This window comes from Nelumbo nucifera, chromosome 1 (assembly GCF_055504915.1).
Source record: "Nelumbo nucifera cultivar China Antique chromosome 1, China Antique-T2T, whole genome shotgun sequence".
NCBI classification, from domain to species: Eukaryota; Viridiplantae; Streptophyta; class Magnoliopsida; order Proteales; family Nelumbonaceae; genus Nelumbo; species Nelumbo nucifera.
Genome location: NC_142649.1, coordinates 140,071,017 through 140,088,054, shown reverse-complemented (window position 1 = coordinate 140,088,054; position 17,038 = coordinate 140,071,017). Strand labels below are relative to the sequence as shown.

General features: G+C 32.3%; 1 protein-coding gene and 1 long non-coding RNA gene across 6 annotated transcripts in view; one reads left to right on the top strand and one right to left on the bottom strand.

Moving 5' to 3' along the window:
• Positions 1-509: 509 nt before the first annotated feature.
• LOC148803903 (uncharacterized) overlaps positions 510-17,038 on the top strand; it is a 31,969-nt gene continuing 15,440 nt past the window's right edge. For 3 of the 5 annotated variants that reach the window (XR_016080266.1, XR_016080264.1, XR_016080263.1), the window contains exons 1-3: positions 511-766; positions 863-1,020; positions 5,924-5,996. This is a non-coding gene — a long non-coding RNA (uncharacterized LOC148803903). Of the gene's footprint in view, positions 767-862; positions 1,021-5,923; positions 5,997-17,038 lie in introns of all 5 variants that reach the window. The other 2 variants (XR_016080265.1, XR_016080267.1) reach the window with 1 other exon arrangement.
• On the bottom strand, positions 15,212-16,843 carry LOC104585764 (small ribosomal subunit protein mS79 (rPPR3b)-like). Its single transcript, XM_010242740.2, has one exon. It carries the CDS (start codon positions 16,692-16,694, stop codon positions 15,552-15,554), a length of 1,143 nt encoding a protein of 380 aa, XP_010241042.1. The 5' UTR covers positions 16,695-16,843; the 3' UTR covers positions 15,212-15,551.

The following is a 17,038-nucleotide window of genomic DNA, read 5'->3' as shown; positions in this document are numbered from 1 at the left end:
GAGACAAGTTGCCCCAACTTCTTTGGCAGCACACTAGTGTCAGCATTGGCAAGATAAACTCCTAAAGTCTATTCAGTGGCTAAGAACATTCTAAACTAACACGAGTCTCATAAGTGTCTAGTTTAAGGGGTAATTACACAGAAACACACCAATGACAACATAAAACAATTATATACTTTTATTCATTTACAATAAATGCATCTGTACATTAATCTGATTGGAGCTAAGAGAATACACTGTCTAACACTTAACTCTATGGAAGATTGTAAGGCACCTGGCCAGATGGATGAATGTCTTCTTTTTTAAGAAGCTCTAGGATATCATTGGCCAGTTTGTGGTTCAAGTTGTGAAGGATTTCTTTCACTATGAGGAAATGACTAAGATTTAAATAGGGCTTTTATTGCTTTGATCCCAAAATGTGAAAATCTTGAAAACATGGATCACTTACGACTAAGGCTACATTTGGTTGGAGTGCAAATGCTGAGTTGTTGCAAATTTGCACCTGTTTAGTAAGGGTTAAAAAATATATCAATTTTCGATGCAAAAATGTGCATAGACAAAGGTTTGCATCGAAAATAAGGAAAAATATTGCTTCCTCAAAATGAAATAAAATTTTGCACTGATTGTTGGTCGAAGTAAATAGGTATTCTGATTGCATTGATTTTGAGTGTTTTCTCCAAACCCTTGAAGAGAAAGAGAGATAGAGGTGGGCGACTTTGAACCGTGAGAAGCAGAGTAGAACAACTCTGAACTACAAGTGAGAAAGGTAGCTTTGGTGATCTTCACGATCTCTAAAAACTAAGATGGGTAACTTTGTTCTCATTTTGATATTTGGTCTCTCATTTGTTTTTTCCGTTTTCAGGTCACCTACCTCGCTAAGTGAGATTTCCAAATCCACCGATTTGCCTTCGTTTTTAGGTTGCCTTTGATCTACTTTGTTGTTTGTTTGGTTTTCCTTTTTGAAGAGAGTCCCAACCTCTTCATTTTTAGTGTGCTTGATAATTTGCAAGGAAAGCAAAGGTATTGTTACTATCCTTTTTCAAGTTCCATCCATCTCTTTTGCCATTGAATCTGTAACATTGATCAGTAGCTCTAGTTTCTAAAAACGCATCTTTAATTCCTAGCCATAGATTTTTTTAATGAAAACTAGTATCTTACTAGTAGCTATTCTAGAAAACAAAAGTATGCAAGCACACTAACAATGACAATAACAAGCACATCCCGCCAAACTCTAATAAGTTTTGAAGAAGATAAAAAAACAATGTAGTCCAGTACATTAAATCTAGTATTAAATACCAAATAGATAAATGGAAATCTTTATGTTCAAGTTACAACAAAAGATTGAGTATATAAATAAAATAAAATAAAATAAAATAGATAGAACAAAATTATGAAAACGGATAATTTCTTGAGTAGTTTGCTAAAGCCTCAAGCCATTAAAACAGTCTTTTAGAGTAGTGGATTAATCTTGCCATTCAAGTGATGTACCAAAATTTTCGAATTCTAGATTTTGATGCTTATGATGATCAAATTAAACTAGTCTTTCATAATTGGTCAATCTCTTTGAATGGTGGGTCCAGCCTACTTGAATATGTAGTATATATGTAGCAATGATGATGGTCTACTATAGTTTAGACTCTAGAGGATGAAAAGTTGTACCAAATTTTTCATCTCAATTAAGTAGGGTTTTTAAGCTTATTCCGTTGACTGGCTAAAACTCAAACTTGGCAACATTAACTTTTATCCTATTTTATTGATATTCTGTCATACTCACCTTCACCATGTCATTATCTTGCTTTATAGGAACAACTTAACATTAATATTATAAAGAGAATGGAGATGATGCAGAGGGTGTTGATGAGAATGGTGGAGATGGGGGTTCATGGGCAATGATGGGGGAAGAGGAGATCAGGGTGGTGGATGGTGGTAGTAGCTGAAATCTTGGTATGCCACTTAGATGGTTAAGCTTAACAAAATAATCCTAGGAGGTCTTTCTGATGGTTGTGATTGGAGGAAATGATGAAGACAAGTGAACCAAAACCATGTGCATCACTTGGATGGTTTAGAACCTAAAGTTTGAAGTCCCCAACAAAATACAACACCCTTGTACAAGTTTTTTTACAATTTGGTCAAGATTTGTTCTTTACCAAACCTTGCTATCTCATTCAAGGAAAGTGGCGTAAAAGCTTGGAAGTAAATTATTCAACAACTAAAATCAAATATTTAACTATCTTGTTAGCATGAGTCTCATTAGTTAGCAGCAAGACTTCCATTCCATGATATTTCCTAACTAAATTAGCAGCATGAATCCTATGTTTTATTCCGTAGGAAAAAGAATGTGTATTCCAATAATCTTTATTGAGGATCCTGGGTCCTTTTGAGCAAAGATGGATTTCAAATAATCATTATTTTAAGTCTATGTTTTGTTTGCGTGTGTGTGTGTTTGTCTTCATGTTTAGGTATGTGACTGTGAGAGAGAAATTAAATCAGAAACATTATAATGGGCTATGGATGGTAGAGAGAGAGAGAGAGAGCTAAGGCCTTGGTCTCTGGCTATCTACAGCTTAGATAGATAGAATCTTAAAAAGAAAAGAAAATTTTGGCTGGAATTTCCACGAAAGGGACCAACAATAATAGTTAAATAAGTATCTTTTAGGCTTCAATAATTCCCATTCATCACTTTATTGAATTTCTTTTTACTACTCATGTGTGGTTGAAAGTTGATTCAGATTGCGGACTATATAGTGCTTATTATTGACTCAAGTGCATCCATGATATGTCATGCATTCACATTTAATAAATAAAAAACAGAAAGAAATGGTCTTCACAAAGACATTGATTCATCACTCATTTGATTTTGGGTGTTCAGATCTAGATGATGGGCCAATAATATTTTATCTTAAAATTGACCATTAAATGATAGTGAGAATTTATACTAAATAAGCATTAATTTTGAAGTTCAGGGAAAAAAGAAAAAGCTTGCTTGGTTGAGGGTTGATTCTTTTAATAATGGATGTCATCATTCTGACTTTCCTAAAGACTACCATCGTTGAGTTGAACAAACAAAAGTAGATGTATGGTTTTGCAAGTCAGAGTTGCCACAAATTGATTGTGAAGCCATATTGATGTTAGTAGTTGAAACCCAAAAGTATCCCCACTAGGAAACTGAAATCAGAAAGTGTTTGTACTCTGTACTACTCCTTATAGAGGATAAATCAATGTATATCCTTGTGAAAAACACAGAGGATGAGTGTGCCTTCTCATTTAATGGGTTCTAAAAATGGGATTTACTAAATCAAAACTCAGATTTAAGGCCATCAGTGCTGAATTCATTATAGCTAAATACTATCATTGTTTGATATTCTTGAGTTGCATATGTACTAATCACATTATCCTGGCACAAACTCAATTGATATAGGTTCAAAGTCTATTCAGTTAATATCTATGATTTCATCTATGTAGAACTTTACCCTATCTTGCGTATTGTCCTTTCCTCTGTACAAAGTCCAGTACTTTTTGCTATTAGAACGACACAAGAAACTAGGTTCACAATCAACTCTTAGAAAGATAAGTATTTGCAAACATTACACCCTCAATGGTATAAAGAAAAGTTAGATCACTGTTTGCATTTGTTTTGATCATTTTAACAAAGCACAAAAAGAAGTCATTGTTGCCTACCAAGACTTTACAAACAAACATATAATCTATACCTTCTGTTAGTTTTCTAACACTTTTTGTGGCAAAAGTGGGGATTACTCCTGTTCTTTTTACTCAACCGATTCACAAAGATAATTGGGTAGGTCTTGCCCATGTTAATTGTGTTGCAAAGGGGTATGGGATATTTGTTGCCGCAGATGAAAGCTGCTAGAGTTTTCTTGACATACAAAAAATTATAAAAGGAAATCTTGCTAATGTCATAAACATTAAACTTGCCAAAGTTGGAGTTATGGGGGCCCTTAAAATTATTGAGGCAGTAAAAATTAGTAGGCTTGAATTTGATGATTGGCGGGATGGTTGAAACTAGACTTGCCATGGGCTTACTGGTCGTCTGGCTTCAGGGCTTGGATGTTCAAGTAAGTGTAGCTCTTGTTTATTATTCATTACTTTTAGCATATATTGAAGTGGTCAGTGACTTATTGATTGCCTCTCTATTCCCTCTCTCTATCTCTTTCTTATAAGTCTAAAATAGTGCATCCCTTCAAAATTTCCTATTTGATTTGTTTACCCTTTTGCTCTCAGAGGATCTAGTGGTTGGTGGATACAAGGTTTAAAATTTCAATAAGATACGCCTGATATGGGGCGTATCGTATCATATCTTTCAAAAACAAATACGGGATATGCATGGAAATCGGGCATCTCATCTTTTTCATATGTATCAGGGGTGTATCGGGGCATATCGAGGGTGTATCGGTAACTATCAACGAAAAAGATACGACCAAAAACTAAAAAAAATAAAGGGGGAAAGCAAGCTTCTTTTCTCTGGAATAAGCCTTCTTTCACCCTCAAATGACTCTAAAACTCCGAACCTCATTCCTAGAGTGCTAGATTTACAAAAATTAGCAAGAAACAAGTGTGAATCGTTATTTTTTTTGAAGATTTTTCAAATTTTGAAAAAATATGGCAAAAATAGGTAAGTTTTTTTTTTTTTTTTAATTTTTACAATATCTTGTGATTTCTTTTTTTTTTCTTGAATGTTTAAATTTATGTTGATCTACATTTCTTACATTCGAAATCACATTTTTTTTTGTGTTATTAGTAGATTTATGGAAATTTCATGAAGATATTTGGGGAAAATATAAATTAACAAAAAAATTGAAAGTGTAATTTTTTCTCTACCTATAAAGACTAAACATGTTTTAGATCTATAGATTTATCTATCATATCCATAGAGCGATTGAAATTTCTTCTTTAATATTTTTTGATTTTTTATATTTTTAGAATTAAAAAAATAAATAATGATTAATTATATTTTATCATTTGATCACAACAATTGAATATATTATAATTCTATGGATGATCTATCATATCCACATACCAATTGAAATTTCTTCTTTAATAATTATATATTTTTTTTATTTTTATATTTTTAGAATTAAAAGATAAATAAATAATTAATTATCTTTTATGATTTGATCACAATGATTGAATATATCATAATTCTATGGATCATCTATCATATCCACAAAGCAATTGAAATTTCTTCATTAATAACTATTTTTTTAATATATTATGTAATGTTTATTTATTTTTCTATAATTTTTGGAAATAAATAATAAATAAAAAATATTTAAATAATAAATAAAAAATATTTAAATAATAAATAAAAAATATTTAAATAATAAATAATTATTAATTATATTTTCACTTAAAATTTGTGCCAATGCATGTTTTATGGTTGGATAGGAGAGTTGGGTTTTTCCATTACATAAAACATTAAAACTTAAGAATTATAATTTATAAATTATAGTTAAGCATGGGATTTTTAATGAAATTATAATTAACTACATTATGTTTCTTCATAAAACCATTAAAGTATATTAATTTAATGTATATACACCTCATTGAGGTCTTATATTTAGTGTTATTGATGCATTTTTATGTTTTATTAAAGTATTTATAGTGTTTCCAAGTGTATCTATGCGTATCTTAGTTTTTCTCCGATATGCATGCGTATCCAAGGCATATCCCGATACGCCTCTTAAAATTTCCTTTTCAATACACTTGGCGTTTCTGATACTTTGAACCTTGGGTGGATATGAACGTATATTTATTTTTTTGAAGATTGTTTTCTTATTCTTTTTAGTATTTTATTGTCCATGTTTTATTTAGTATTCAAGTTTGTATGCCATCTATAATGTTAATATTTTAAGCTATTGAATTGCATCATTATTAATGGTAGTGCTTGTTTACTTTTTGTGTCTAGTTTCTAGTGTTGTTTATAAGTTCAATAATGCTAGAGGCCATGAAGGTTTCCTGCATTGGGATACTATTGCATGGTAAGTCATCCTTTGTAGTATTTTTTCTTTTAATATATGCATTATAGGGTGGTTAATGCTTCTTCTGCCTTATCCTCTTAAATATTTCATGTAATCTCAAGATAAAATTTCATGTCAAGTGTGATGTTGTGACTAATTGTTAATTTCTATTTGAACTATGGATGTCATATTAGCAACATGTTCCCTAAAAACAAAGAATCTTGGAGGGAACATATTTTGAGATTTCTTAACTAATAATTTTCTAATTTAAGTGCTTGTTTCATTGTTAGGAAAATTCCTTTTGTTAGTTCTTATTTTTAGATGTTACAATCATAAACATGCCTCATTTGCAAATACATGTTAGACAAACCTTCATTTGCAAGAATGTTTGCAATTCAAAATATGGCTTAATGAATTCTTGATTTATGGGTTCAAAAATTATACTTGAGTTGTAAATCAACTTCTGTAAAGTACATCCCATAGACTGACACAACTCAAGGTTCAAAATATCAATACAGGCTGATATGCCGGTAGGGGCATATCGACCTGTATCTTTGGTCACCTTTTATTTTATTTTATTTTTTCTTTGAAATTGGTTCAGAGGGGTTGATGAACTAGACCAAACCCCGAAACTTCCCCTATAGGGCCGTATCGGGAAGCCCCCAATATGATATGCATTGATTGATACGCCCTGATACGTTGTGATTTTTTGATCCTTGACACAACTGCTATTGTTTTGTCTCTATGATCTTTCTTATGAGCAGGGGTTTATAATCCTTATATTTGTATTCACTCTACTCTTTTGTTAATGCACTTTTGATCATTGTTATGGACCAATCTAGACAAAGAAATGATAACTACTTAGTAGAATATATAAACAAAACATTTCTTAAAGTTATATATAGGTTTCTTTGAGTTGCAAACATTCATTACTAGGACAAACCATTTCTCTTGTATTATAATTTACGAATTAACTCACACCAACCATGTTAAAACATTGAAAGTGAAAAAAAAAAAAGAAAATAACTAGCTTACATATCTAGGAGAAAAAATAGATTGTTAACTTGTATCAAAAGGATTGGGTTCTCTCTATACTATTCCTATAAGATTGGTTTCTTGTGGTTTTACAGATTTAGAATTTCAAACCATGTTATGACAGGTAGTAATGAAGATGTCTTCCGTAGACTTAGAGGTAGAAATGAGTGAAATTAAACCTATTGATATTAGTGGCAGGATAAAATTTTTGTTAATGGAGGAGCTATTTGTTATGGCAATGATTTTTAATTTCCTAGAATGTTGCCTAGTGTGTTTGGATTGTGGAGTTAAAATGGTAGCTAGGTTTCTTATTATTTTTGTTTATGAATTGTAGGTTTCTTCTTATAATGAATGTGTTCATAGGATAGCTATTTTTTCAAGAACTTGATTATGTGAAATAAAAAGTTTTGGTACATTAGGTGGTTAGGATTGAATCATTTGGGAGGAGAATTGAGTTACAATTTTGTTTGGGATTAGGCAATTAGGACTAAGATTTTGTTAGTGAGTTTTGTTTTGGCTACAATAATTTTGTAGTTTTGTTTGGGATTAGGTGATCAGAATTGTGATCCTTTTTTTGGTAAGTGTATCTGCTAAGATCTTGTTGCTTTTATATTTAAATTTGATATTTTATAGACAAAAATTTGTTCATATGAAAAAAAAACATATTATATGTTGATATCCTGTTGCTCTTATGATTAGTAAACTTGATATTTTATAGGCATGAAATTGTTTTGTAGGAAAAAACTGATATTAAGTTTTTTTTTCATATGACACTTTGGCATGGATGTTTTAAACTAAACTAATAAAACATCTGTATTTATTGTTGTTTGCACAACAGAAAAATAAAAAATGGAAAGACAAATCCTTAGTACAAATATTGATATGAATAAATTATTTTTCAAAAATTTATGAATAAATTTCTGAATTGATATGAATAAATTTTTCAAAATTTATTGATATGAATAAATTATTTTCGAAAAATTCTGAATTTATGAATAATTAATTATTGAAAATATACAATTTTTTGGAAAATTAATTTTTTAAAATTAACTTTCACTAAATTAAATTAAAAAAAACATGAAAATTAGTTTAAGAAAACACTAAATTAAAATTTCCCAATAAATACCAAAAAACTATGTAAACTACCTATAGCTATGAAAATTATAAATAGTTACCAAATATAAATTATCAATATTAAAATTATCTAATAATTTTCCAATTTAATAATTACCAAAAACCAATGTAAATTAGCCAATAAATACCAAAGACCAATGTAAAGTACCTATAACTATGGAAATCATTAATAATTAGCAAATATAAATTATCAAAATTAAAATTCCCCAATAATTTAAAATTTAATAGTTACCAAAAAAAACCAATGTAAATCGTCAAAAATTAATTATTGAAATTATTGAAAATTTTCCAAAAATATAAATTACCCAATAGATACCAAAAACCAATGTAAATTACCAATAATTGCGGAAATTATTAATAATTACTAAATATAAATTATAAATATTAAAATTCCCCAATAATCTTCCAATTTAATAATTAGAAAAAAACCAATGTAAATTATCAAGAATGAATTATGGAAATTATTAATATTTTCCAATTTAATTATTTTAAAAATATATTAAATTTTCTAAATTGTTATGGGAATTATAAATATACTTAAAACTCACCAATAATTTTTATGATTTAATATTTAACAATTTACAGAAACTAATGTAAATAAAATATCAATAATTAATTTTCATGGGAAAATTTAGTTTTCAAAATCAATAATTTTATAAAATTACCTAAACATTACTCAAAATTAATTTTTTAAATTTATAAGAATAAATAATTATATTAATAATACTAAAATTTTAAGGTAATAATTATCATTTTCATATAATAATTAATTAAGACATAAATATTGAAAACTGATTGTTTAATAATTATTGATATGAATAAATTAAATTTCAAAATTTATGTATTTATGAATAATTAATTACTAAAAATATCAAAACAAATTGATATTTTAATTATCCTATATGTTTAATGTTTGGGAAGTTTCTACCTTTGCTACATTGGTGAAATGGGAGGTAGGGTGACGTGGCTAGAGGCTAAGAGCCTGATGATGTGGTAAAGTGAAGCGCTCAGGTAGGGAGAAACTTGTTACATAATGTTTTAAACTTGTTACATAATTTTGTTTTAATATTGAAATAATTATTATATTTTTTTTAATTTAAACTTTACTTAGATAAACATAGATGAAAAGTGGGAGAGGATAAATAGGAATTGGAGATAATTTAGGTAAGAAACTCTTTCCTAAATTAGAGATAATTTAGAAAATAAATAGGAATTAGAGATAATTTGGGAGAAGTGAGGGATAATGGTGCCACATGGCTAGACATAAAAAAATCAACTCTCACTTTCTTCATCTATTGGTTGTTTGTAAAAATGACATTGAATAAAATAAAATCAAAAATTCAAAAAAGGAGAAAAATGACATGAAATTTTTATTGACTTTAATAAATAAAAATAATTACAAAAGCTGACTTTTTTATTACGTGTTGGGCAAGAGACCCGAACACATGAATGGGTCCCACCTTCAAATGAGGAGGGAAACCCAACAAATCTCCCCCTATTGACTCATGAGGAGGAGTGTGCAACTCCTAAGTCTGTAATGCTTCTACAAAGCTCATGCTTCTCCCTTGATAATGCTTTAGTCATTATATGCAAATCATTCTTGTTGGTATGTATCTTTTCTAACTTATTCCAATACATCTTTAATCCAATAATATCTTAGATTAACGTGTTTGGACTTAAAGTGAAAGCTGAAATTCTTGCTTAAGTGGATGGCACTTTAATTATCACTTCCTTAAAGCCTTTCTTTTTCTTCTCCCTTGCCCTTCTAAATGCCTATTTTGTTGCTTGCAATCTAACCCATCCAGTTCCTGAATTAACTTGTTTTTTCTTCAGCAAATGCTTTAAATTCATCATTTCCCCAGATTTTTAACTTCCTTTTTAGTTTTTAGGTACTTTAGCTTCCAAAGAAAACAAAAATCCAGTCCACCCGTCAACTTCAATTTTTAACGCTATTGGTCAATGATCAAAGTTGAACCTAGGCTTGATCTCTTGGAATAAGTTGAGAAAGTGTTCCTCCCAATCTGTAGTTGTCGGGAATCTATTTAGTCTACAACTAACCAAATTCTTCTGCATATTTGACCAAGTGAGCCTTCCATTGTGGAGGGGGAGGTCAGGAAGGTTGTGCCTAGCTATAAAATCAGAAAACTCTCTCATACTTCTATTGGTTTTCTTGTTATTAGAGGTTTCATGATTGAATCTAGTAACATTTAAGTCTCCTTCAATACACCATGAGAAATCTTTGAACTCATGGAGAGAATCAGGCTCTTTCCAAAGTCTTTCTTTGTCTCGAGGGGAATTGGGCCCATACACCCCTGTCAAAATCCAGTTAAAACCATCAAGCACATTTGTAAACAGAACGGAGATGGAATCTCCAGAGTCTACTTCTGTTCCTGAAACCACCTCTTCTCTTCAGGCAATAATTATTCCTCCTACTGTTCTAATAGCCAGCATTAGCAAGGCTGTCCATTTCTTATCTCTTAAATCCCAAACATCTTTTATTAATTTCCTGTCCACCATATGCTTCTTAGTTTCTTGAAGGATGATGTTAGCTGGATTTTCCCTCTTTAGGGTTTCTTTACATTCTTTCCCTTACCAACTCTATTTGGTGGGGGTGAAATCACCTTCTGATTTATCGATCCCTGATGAAGTCTTTTCAGTTCCCTGTTCGTCCCTTTTTTCTTCCTCATTCCTGTCTTGGTCGGAGTACTCTTGCTTTTGTTGCTTTTGGTAGCTCCTTCTCGTCTAGTTTCCGTTACTTCATTCAATTCTTCCATCCCTAGATTACTAGCCAACTCCTTTATTCCCAAAGTTCAAGTGCTGGCTTCTTTTTATTTCACTAGTAACTCTTCACAACTTTGCCTATGTGGACCGCCATCCTTGTGACCAAAGTGTGAGAAGGACTTTGCCATCGATTGGAAAAGCAAGGCACTTGAACCTGGAAGAATAGAGGACTCTATATGAGAAATAGGGGAAACAATCGAAGAATTTAAAAAATTGTAATCAAGGTTAGAAGAGGAAGGTAAGGTATGGCCTAGGTTGAGGTAGTTAGAGACAGCCAGAGGTATACAACATCGTCCCTTTTGCAGATGCCCTAGTTCGGTTCCATCTCCATTATCTAGCTTCACTAACTACATCAGTTTGTAGAATTTCAACACTTCCCCAATCTTCTCTCCCTTAAAAAATGAGCTTTGATCTTCTTGGGCGTCAGAGACTTCCTCAGAGAAGTAAGAGCTTAGCTCTGTATTGGACTTAGAAAACTCTTCCTCTTTCGTAGGATGCACCGAACAAGGAATTATAGGCCTATTCACTTCTCTTCCTTTTCCTTTTGACAATTTCTTCACTTTCGAAAGTGGGTGTTCAGGGATGTTAGAATTGTTCGCTCCAAAAGCTGGAGAGACCTTGAGGGCTTTGGTCCTAATTTGGTCCAATTTTCCAAACCGTAAAGGGTTCTCAAAACAGATTCGGGTTGGCCCACTAGGTCGGTTCAAGATTTTGGTCTTTCCTAGAACCGATCCAGTGAGCATTTTGTTTTTAGCCCACTCTTTCTTAAAATTTAGAAGTCTTTCCCTTTTTCTTCTTTATCAATTATTGCTATTAGGCCATTCGTTCTGATCGTCTCTTCCGTACAAGTTTCTGCTCTTTAAACTTTTTCTTTCTTTATAAGGTTTTTTAAAGAGACTCGCTTTTGGATGCTTAGACCTTGCACAAACTCCTCTACACTGCAAATGTCACATCTGCCACTCTCGAAGCTCCATCCACGTGTTGAGAGCCATTTGGGCAAAGTTAACTCAGTGGTTTGCAGTTGTGACTCGTTCGTCTTCTCCACACCGACAACCAAGAAGAACCAAACATTCCTATCAAGTAGAGGGATTGAGTGAGGTATGGAATGAATCCCCCTGTTTCTTACCCTTATTCTAGCGAAACGCAGCTCCTAGAAGTGCTTCATTTTTACGTTGATCTCTTCAAGTCCCCCACATAGTCTCCCGATTAAAACGAAAACCTCCTCTTTCCACAGGTGAAAGGGTTGACCCTAGATGACTATCCAGCCGTTGAAGCTTAAAGAGTTTAGAATTGCATTCACCATCGGCCACCAACAAGAGATCGAGCCCCTCTTTCCAAACACGTAGATTTTCTCAACTTTGTCCAGGCCATAACTGCCTCTTTTTAAGGAGTGAAGCCCACTGCTCTACTTGAATCAAAGGGAGTTAGCTGCAGCAAATTAGGGGCATGCGGGTTTGCAGTTAGCCCCAACTCCACTTCCCCCTAGCTCTGGTCTTCTGGCTTTGTGCAACAAAGAAAATGAACCGAAAGTTCATCCAGTTATAAATTGCAGAATGACAAAGCAAGTCTGGAATTTGATAGTCCAACACCCAATTGGGCCTAACATAGATGATAGCATTGCTTCATGGATCTCAAGAATGTCTAGGCCCAAAAATGCTAAAGATGAGAGAGAAAATGGACTATATAGTCTTGAACATGTGGAAACAAAGAAACATGCATAAATTCAAGAATTCCGTTAAGTTTGAAGGTGTGATAAAAGACACTTGCAATCAACCAACCCTACTTAGTGGGTTAGGGTTTGGAGTTTAAAGAAGACAAGAGTTGAAGAAACAAGTTAAAGAATTAATTAAATATCGGCTGTCTGGGGAGTTCTTGTTCATTAATATTAATCGCATGTTGTATGACATAAAATATCCACAAGACCCGTTTATAAAATATAAATGTGACATGTTATACAAGACAAGAGGATCATATCTAGGGATGTCAATGGACCGGTTTTGGAGTGGACCCCATCCAAACCAAAATCAATTTGAACGGATTGGATGGATCAACAAGTCCATCCGTAATGAATTTATATTGGATTGAGCCAATATTTGGTTCATTGATAGAAGATAAGAATATAGGTGTCAATGGACCAAGTTTGGGTTAAAATTAATCTAAAACTAAAACAAATTTGAATATATTAGATGGTCCAAACATAGAATTGGACTGGTCCAAAATATTCATTGGATTGGACCCGGTCCATTTGCAATAGACTCGCATTGGACTGGATTGGATTATACCAAATCAAGTCCTATTGACACCCCTAATCATATCCACTATTGTAATTGCCACAAAGAGACGCCATATGGTTTATGAAGTAGTGCATGCATTAAATGTAGTATCTGTTCTAGAATCAAAATCGAACGTTAAGAGAAGAAATAATGGAAACAACTAATGAACAACTCGTATATCGAGTTTCTAGAACCTAGAAATATTCAATGAAAATGCCACACTCATTAAATCACATAAGTCAACAATGAATCAATTAGTTCTACACAAGGATTAAACTATTGGTATTGGGTATCATATTGTGCCATTCAGATATGGATATAGATACGCTTTGGAAATGTATATATATAGACAAAAAAAACATGGAGACACTTGGATATGTTGGGAAATGTGTATAAATTCCATAAGTAAATTAATAACATTACATTTAAGGTAAAAATAGTCAAAATTAATGTATAAATATAGAAAATTATTTCTAATGGTATTTGTGAATAAATATATTACAATTAAAATAACGGGATGCATAGAAATCATACAATTTTATTGATAATGTATCAATCCAAAGTCCTAAAACATATTATATAAATTTTCACAAATTAATACATGTGCAAAGCTATCATTTAATTTCTATTGAAGTTCATGTCACAAAATACATGTAACTATTATATGTAATTATTATATCAATTATTTTTTATTTTTCTATTTTTAATTTTTAACATTAATAAAAAATCAACTTAAAATTAATTCTCAAATGTTTGGTAAACAATATTTTTATTTTTGTAAACAATAAAAATACTATTATAAAATGTAATTAAAATATCAATTAATAATTTATAAAAACATATAACCTTAACTTAATTTTTAGTTACTAAAATTATTATTTCATTATTATAATTTTATGAAATAAAAAATCATTTTTGATATAAAAGTAGATTAGTGGATTTGGCAAATTCAATTTATATTATATTCTCAATTATTTTGTAAATAATATTTTTATTTTTGTAAATAATAAATAATTTTTATTTAATGCAAATTAATAATTTATAAAAAATTTAAGATACATGCCACGCTCAAATTTATAAATTTTAAGTACTAAAATAGTTATTCTATTATTAAATTTTTATTTGTAATAAATTTTTTAAAATTAAAAACCACTTTAATATAAATGTGAATTTAAGAAATTATTTACTCCATTAATTTACAAAATATTAATTTTGAATAATATTTTTTAATCTTTACTTGGAATTGTTAAACATAAATATATGTATTAAAACTGATAAAGGTTTATTTTATTTTACCTATTAATTATTATCATACGATAACTATTGTCTCAGTGGCTTACCGCGTATAAGTCTTATGCATTGGGTGGGATACAGGCTTAGTGGTAGCATTTCCCGTATCCCCATGACCGATACCGATAAGATCGTGAAGATATTTAAATCCTTGGTTTGACACATTTAAAATGTAGCATCTGGCTGGGATGCAAAGGGAGGACCCAAATGAGTTCCTTCAAGGAGATCCATCTCATCAGATATGCAGATGTTTACATTGCTCTAGGTCCCCATGAATTTTCCAACCATAACATTCAATTCCAACTATAGCCTTTTTGTTTAGTAGCCATATCTTTTTCTCCCGGGGTATATAGAAGATCAAGTAGCATCTTCAGTAGATAATATTAATTACACCTGAGAGGTGATGACATCTGATATGCCACTCCTGAGTCCTGTCATCCTACCCAAACTGAACCTTTCTTTTCTGCATGGTAGAAAATACTAATACCAGTATATAAATATGATGAATGAGAAATGAGAACATAAAAAGCGCAATCACTATAACTTGTACCATGCATACATCAAAATTTGGATTACTCGCACAACAAGCGGCTGCAATATTTCCCCTCTGCACTCTGTTTCTGTGGTCTCAAATAGTTGCCCTGTTTCAACACCTCTCTTATAATGCCCATAAACAACTCGATACTCGAAAAAAAGAGAGAGAGAGAGAGAGAATCCAACAGATGTTCTGAACTTATAGTATCTAATGTCAGCAAATCCTTTCTGTTAAGTTCAACATACTAAAAAAGAAAATTAAGCATATCAACCAATTTGATCATAGAAAATGGCTAGCCATACTGTCACCTACTTTTTTTTCCTAGTACAATGAAAATATACTGATTGTCATTCGATCAGGTAAAAGTGTCATGCTTAAAAAGACAAACTTTTACAGGTGGCTCTTGCTAAATAGGAATTAGAATATAATCACGAACTAGAAACATCTAATTTGGATGAACTTACATCAATAAAAAAAAAAGGACTGAACTTACACAATCAAATATGCACCGAACAATTTCAAGGTGCATTAGACAGGCATTTTCAGACTAGAGCGAGAGTAACTCTTGGACCTCCCAAGCTCCACAAGTTTCTTTGCATCCTCAACCTTTGACTCTTTGACCAATCCATCTACCACAACTTGCAACAGACCAGCATCCACACGGCATCGGTTAAGACTTTCCTTGCAGAGCTTAAAGGCTAGACCAAAATCTTCTTTTTCACAAAGGCAAGGAACGAGTGTTTCATAAGTTGGTCGGTTCGGGGTGCAATCATTTTTCTCCAATTCACTGTAAATTTTCTTGGCTTCTTCTAAATTCCCTTCATTACAAAACCCTTTAATTAAAGCATTGAAACTAAAGATATCAGGTTTCACTCCCCTAGTCTTCAACTCATCAAACAACTTAACTGCCTCCGATGTTTTTCCTAGAAGAACAAGGCCCCGCATCTTAGCATTAAAACTTTGGACATCTGGAATACAATTGCTCTTTTCCATTCTAGCCCAAATCTCCTCACCATCAGAAAACCGGTTATCCCCGTAGAACGCATTCAGAAGCGTGTTGAAAGTAATCAGGTTCGGGCTAACACCATTCTTTTCCATCTCATCTAGAAATGAAAGCGCAGAATCCAACGACCCCCTGTCACATAGAGCCCGGACCATAATATTATAGGAGAAAAGATCCGGGGTTATCGACAATCTCGACGGAAGTTCACGGAAAATCTGATCAACCTTATCGAAATTCCTAGAATCGGCACAAGCCGAGAGGAGGGCGTTGAAGGATTTCACCGTGCGTGTGCATTTTAATTCAGGTAATTGATCGAACATCCTGCAGGCATGCTCGGACATGCCGGATTGGCCATAGAGAGAAATAAGCCGGACCGCAAAACCCTCTTTGGAGATGTCGGCATACTTCTTCTGGTGTTCGAGGATCTCTTCTACCCATGAAAATTTCTTGGCCCCGGCAAGGCGACGGACCGTAGTTTCATAGATGCGGTGCTTGCAGCGAAATCTATAGTTATCGGAGCAAGATTTGAACTTTTCGACGAGCTTTTTGAGGTCTCGTTCATGGAATAGGCCATCAACGGTTGTCTTGAAAGTTGTAGCAGTGCTTGGGATGGTTGCAGGGGAAGAAGTGAAGAACTTACGATGGAGAAGGCGAGCTAAAGAAGACATGATGTCTCGTCAGAAGAGAAAGTGAGAATGTGGGTGCAGTGAAGGAAAGTAGTTTTCGGGGTTTAGGGTTTATAGGGCCGTTGAGAATTTCTTTCTTAAAAGGATAACACAAGCTCTCCGGAACCCATTGGATTGGAATTTTCTATTTCTTGCTTCATTTTTGATCATTAAGACGATGGAAGATTTTATACAGTGGGTCTCCCTTTGTCGGGATGAACCGTGAACGGAGTCCAGCATCACATCGATTATCATATTCGATCATGATCCGTTCTCTTTATTTAATCGGGTCGGACTCGGATCTTGCAACTATCATCCAAATACAATATGAGACTACTTCATCCGTT

Excerpts from the sequence above, each read along its gene's own strand:
- LOC104585764 (XM_010242740.2), bottom strand. The coding sequence starts at position 16,694 with ATGTCTTCTTTAGCTCGCCTTCTCCATCGTAAGTTCTTCACTTCTTCC.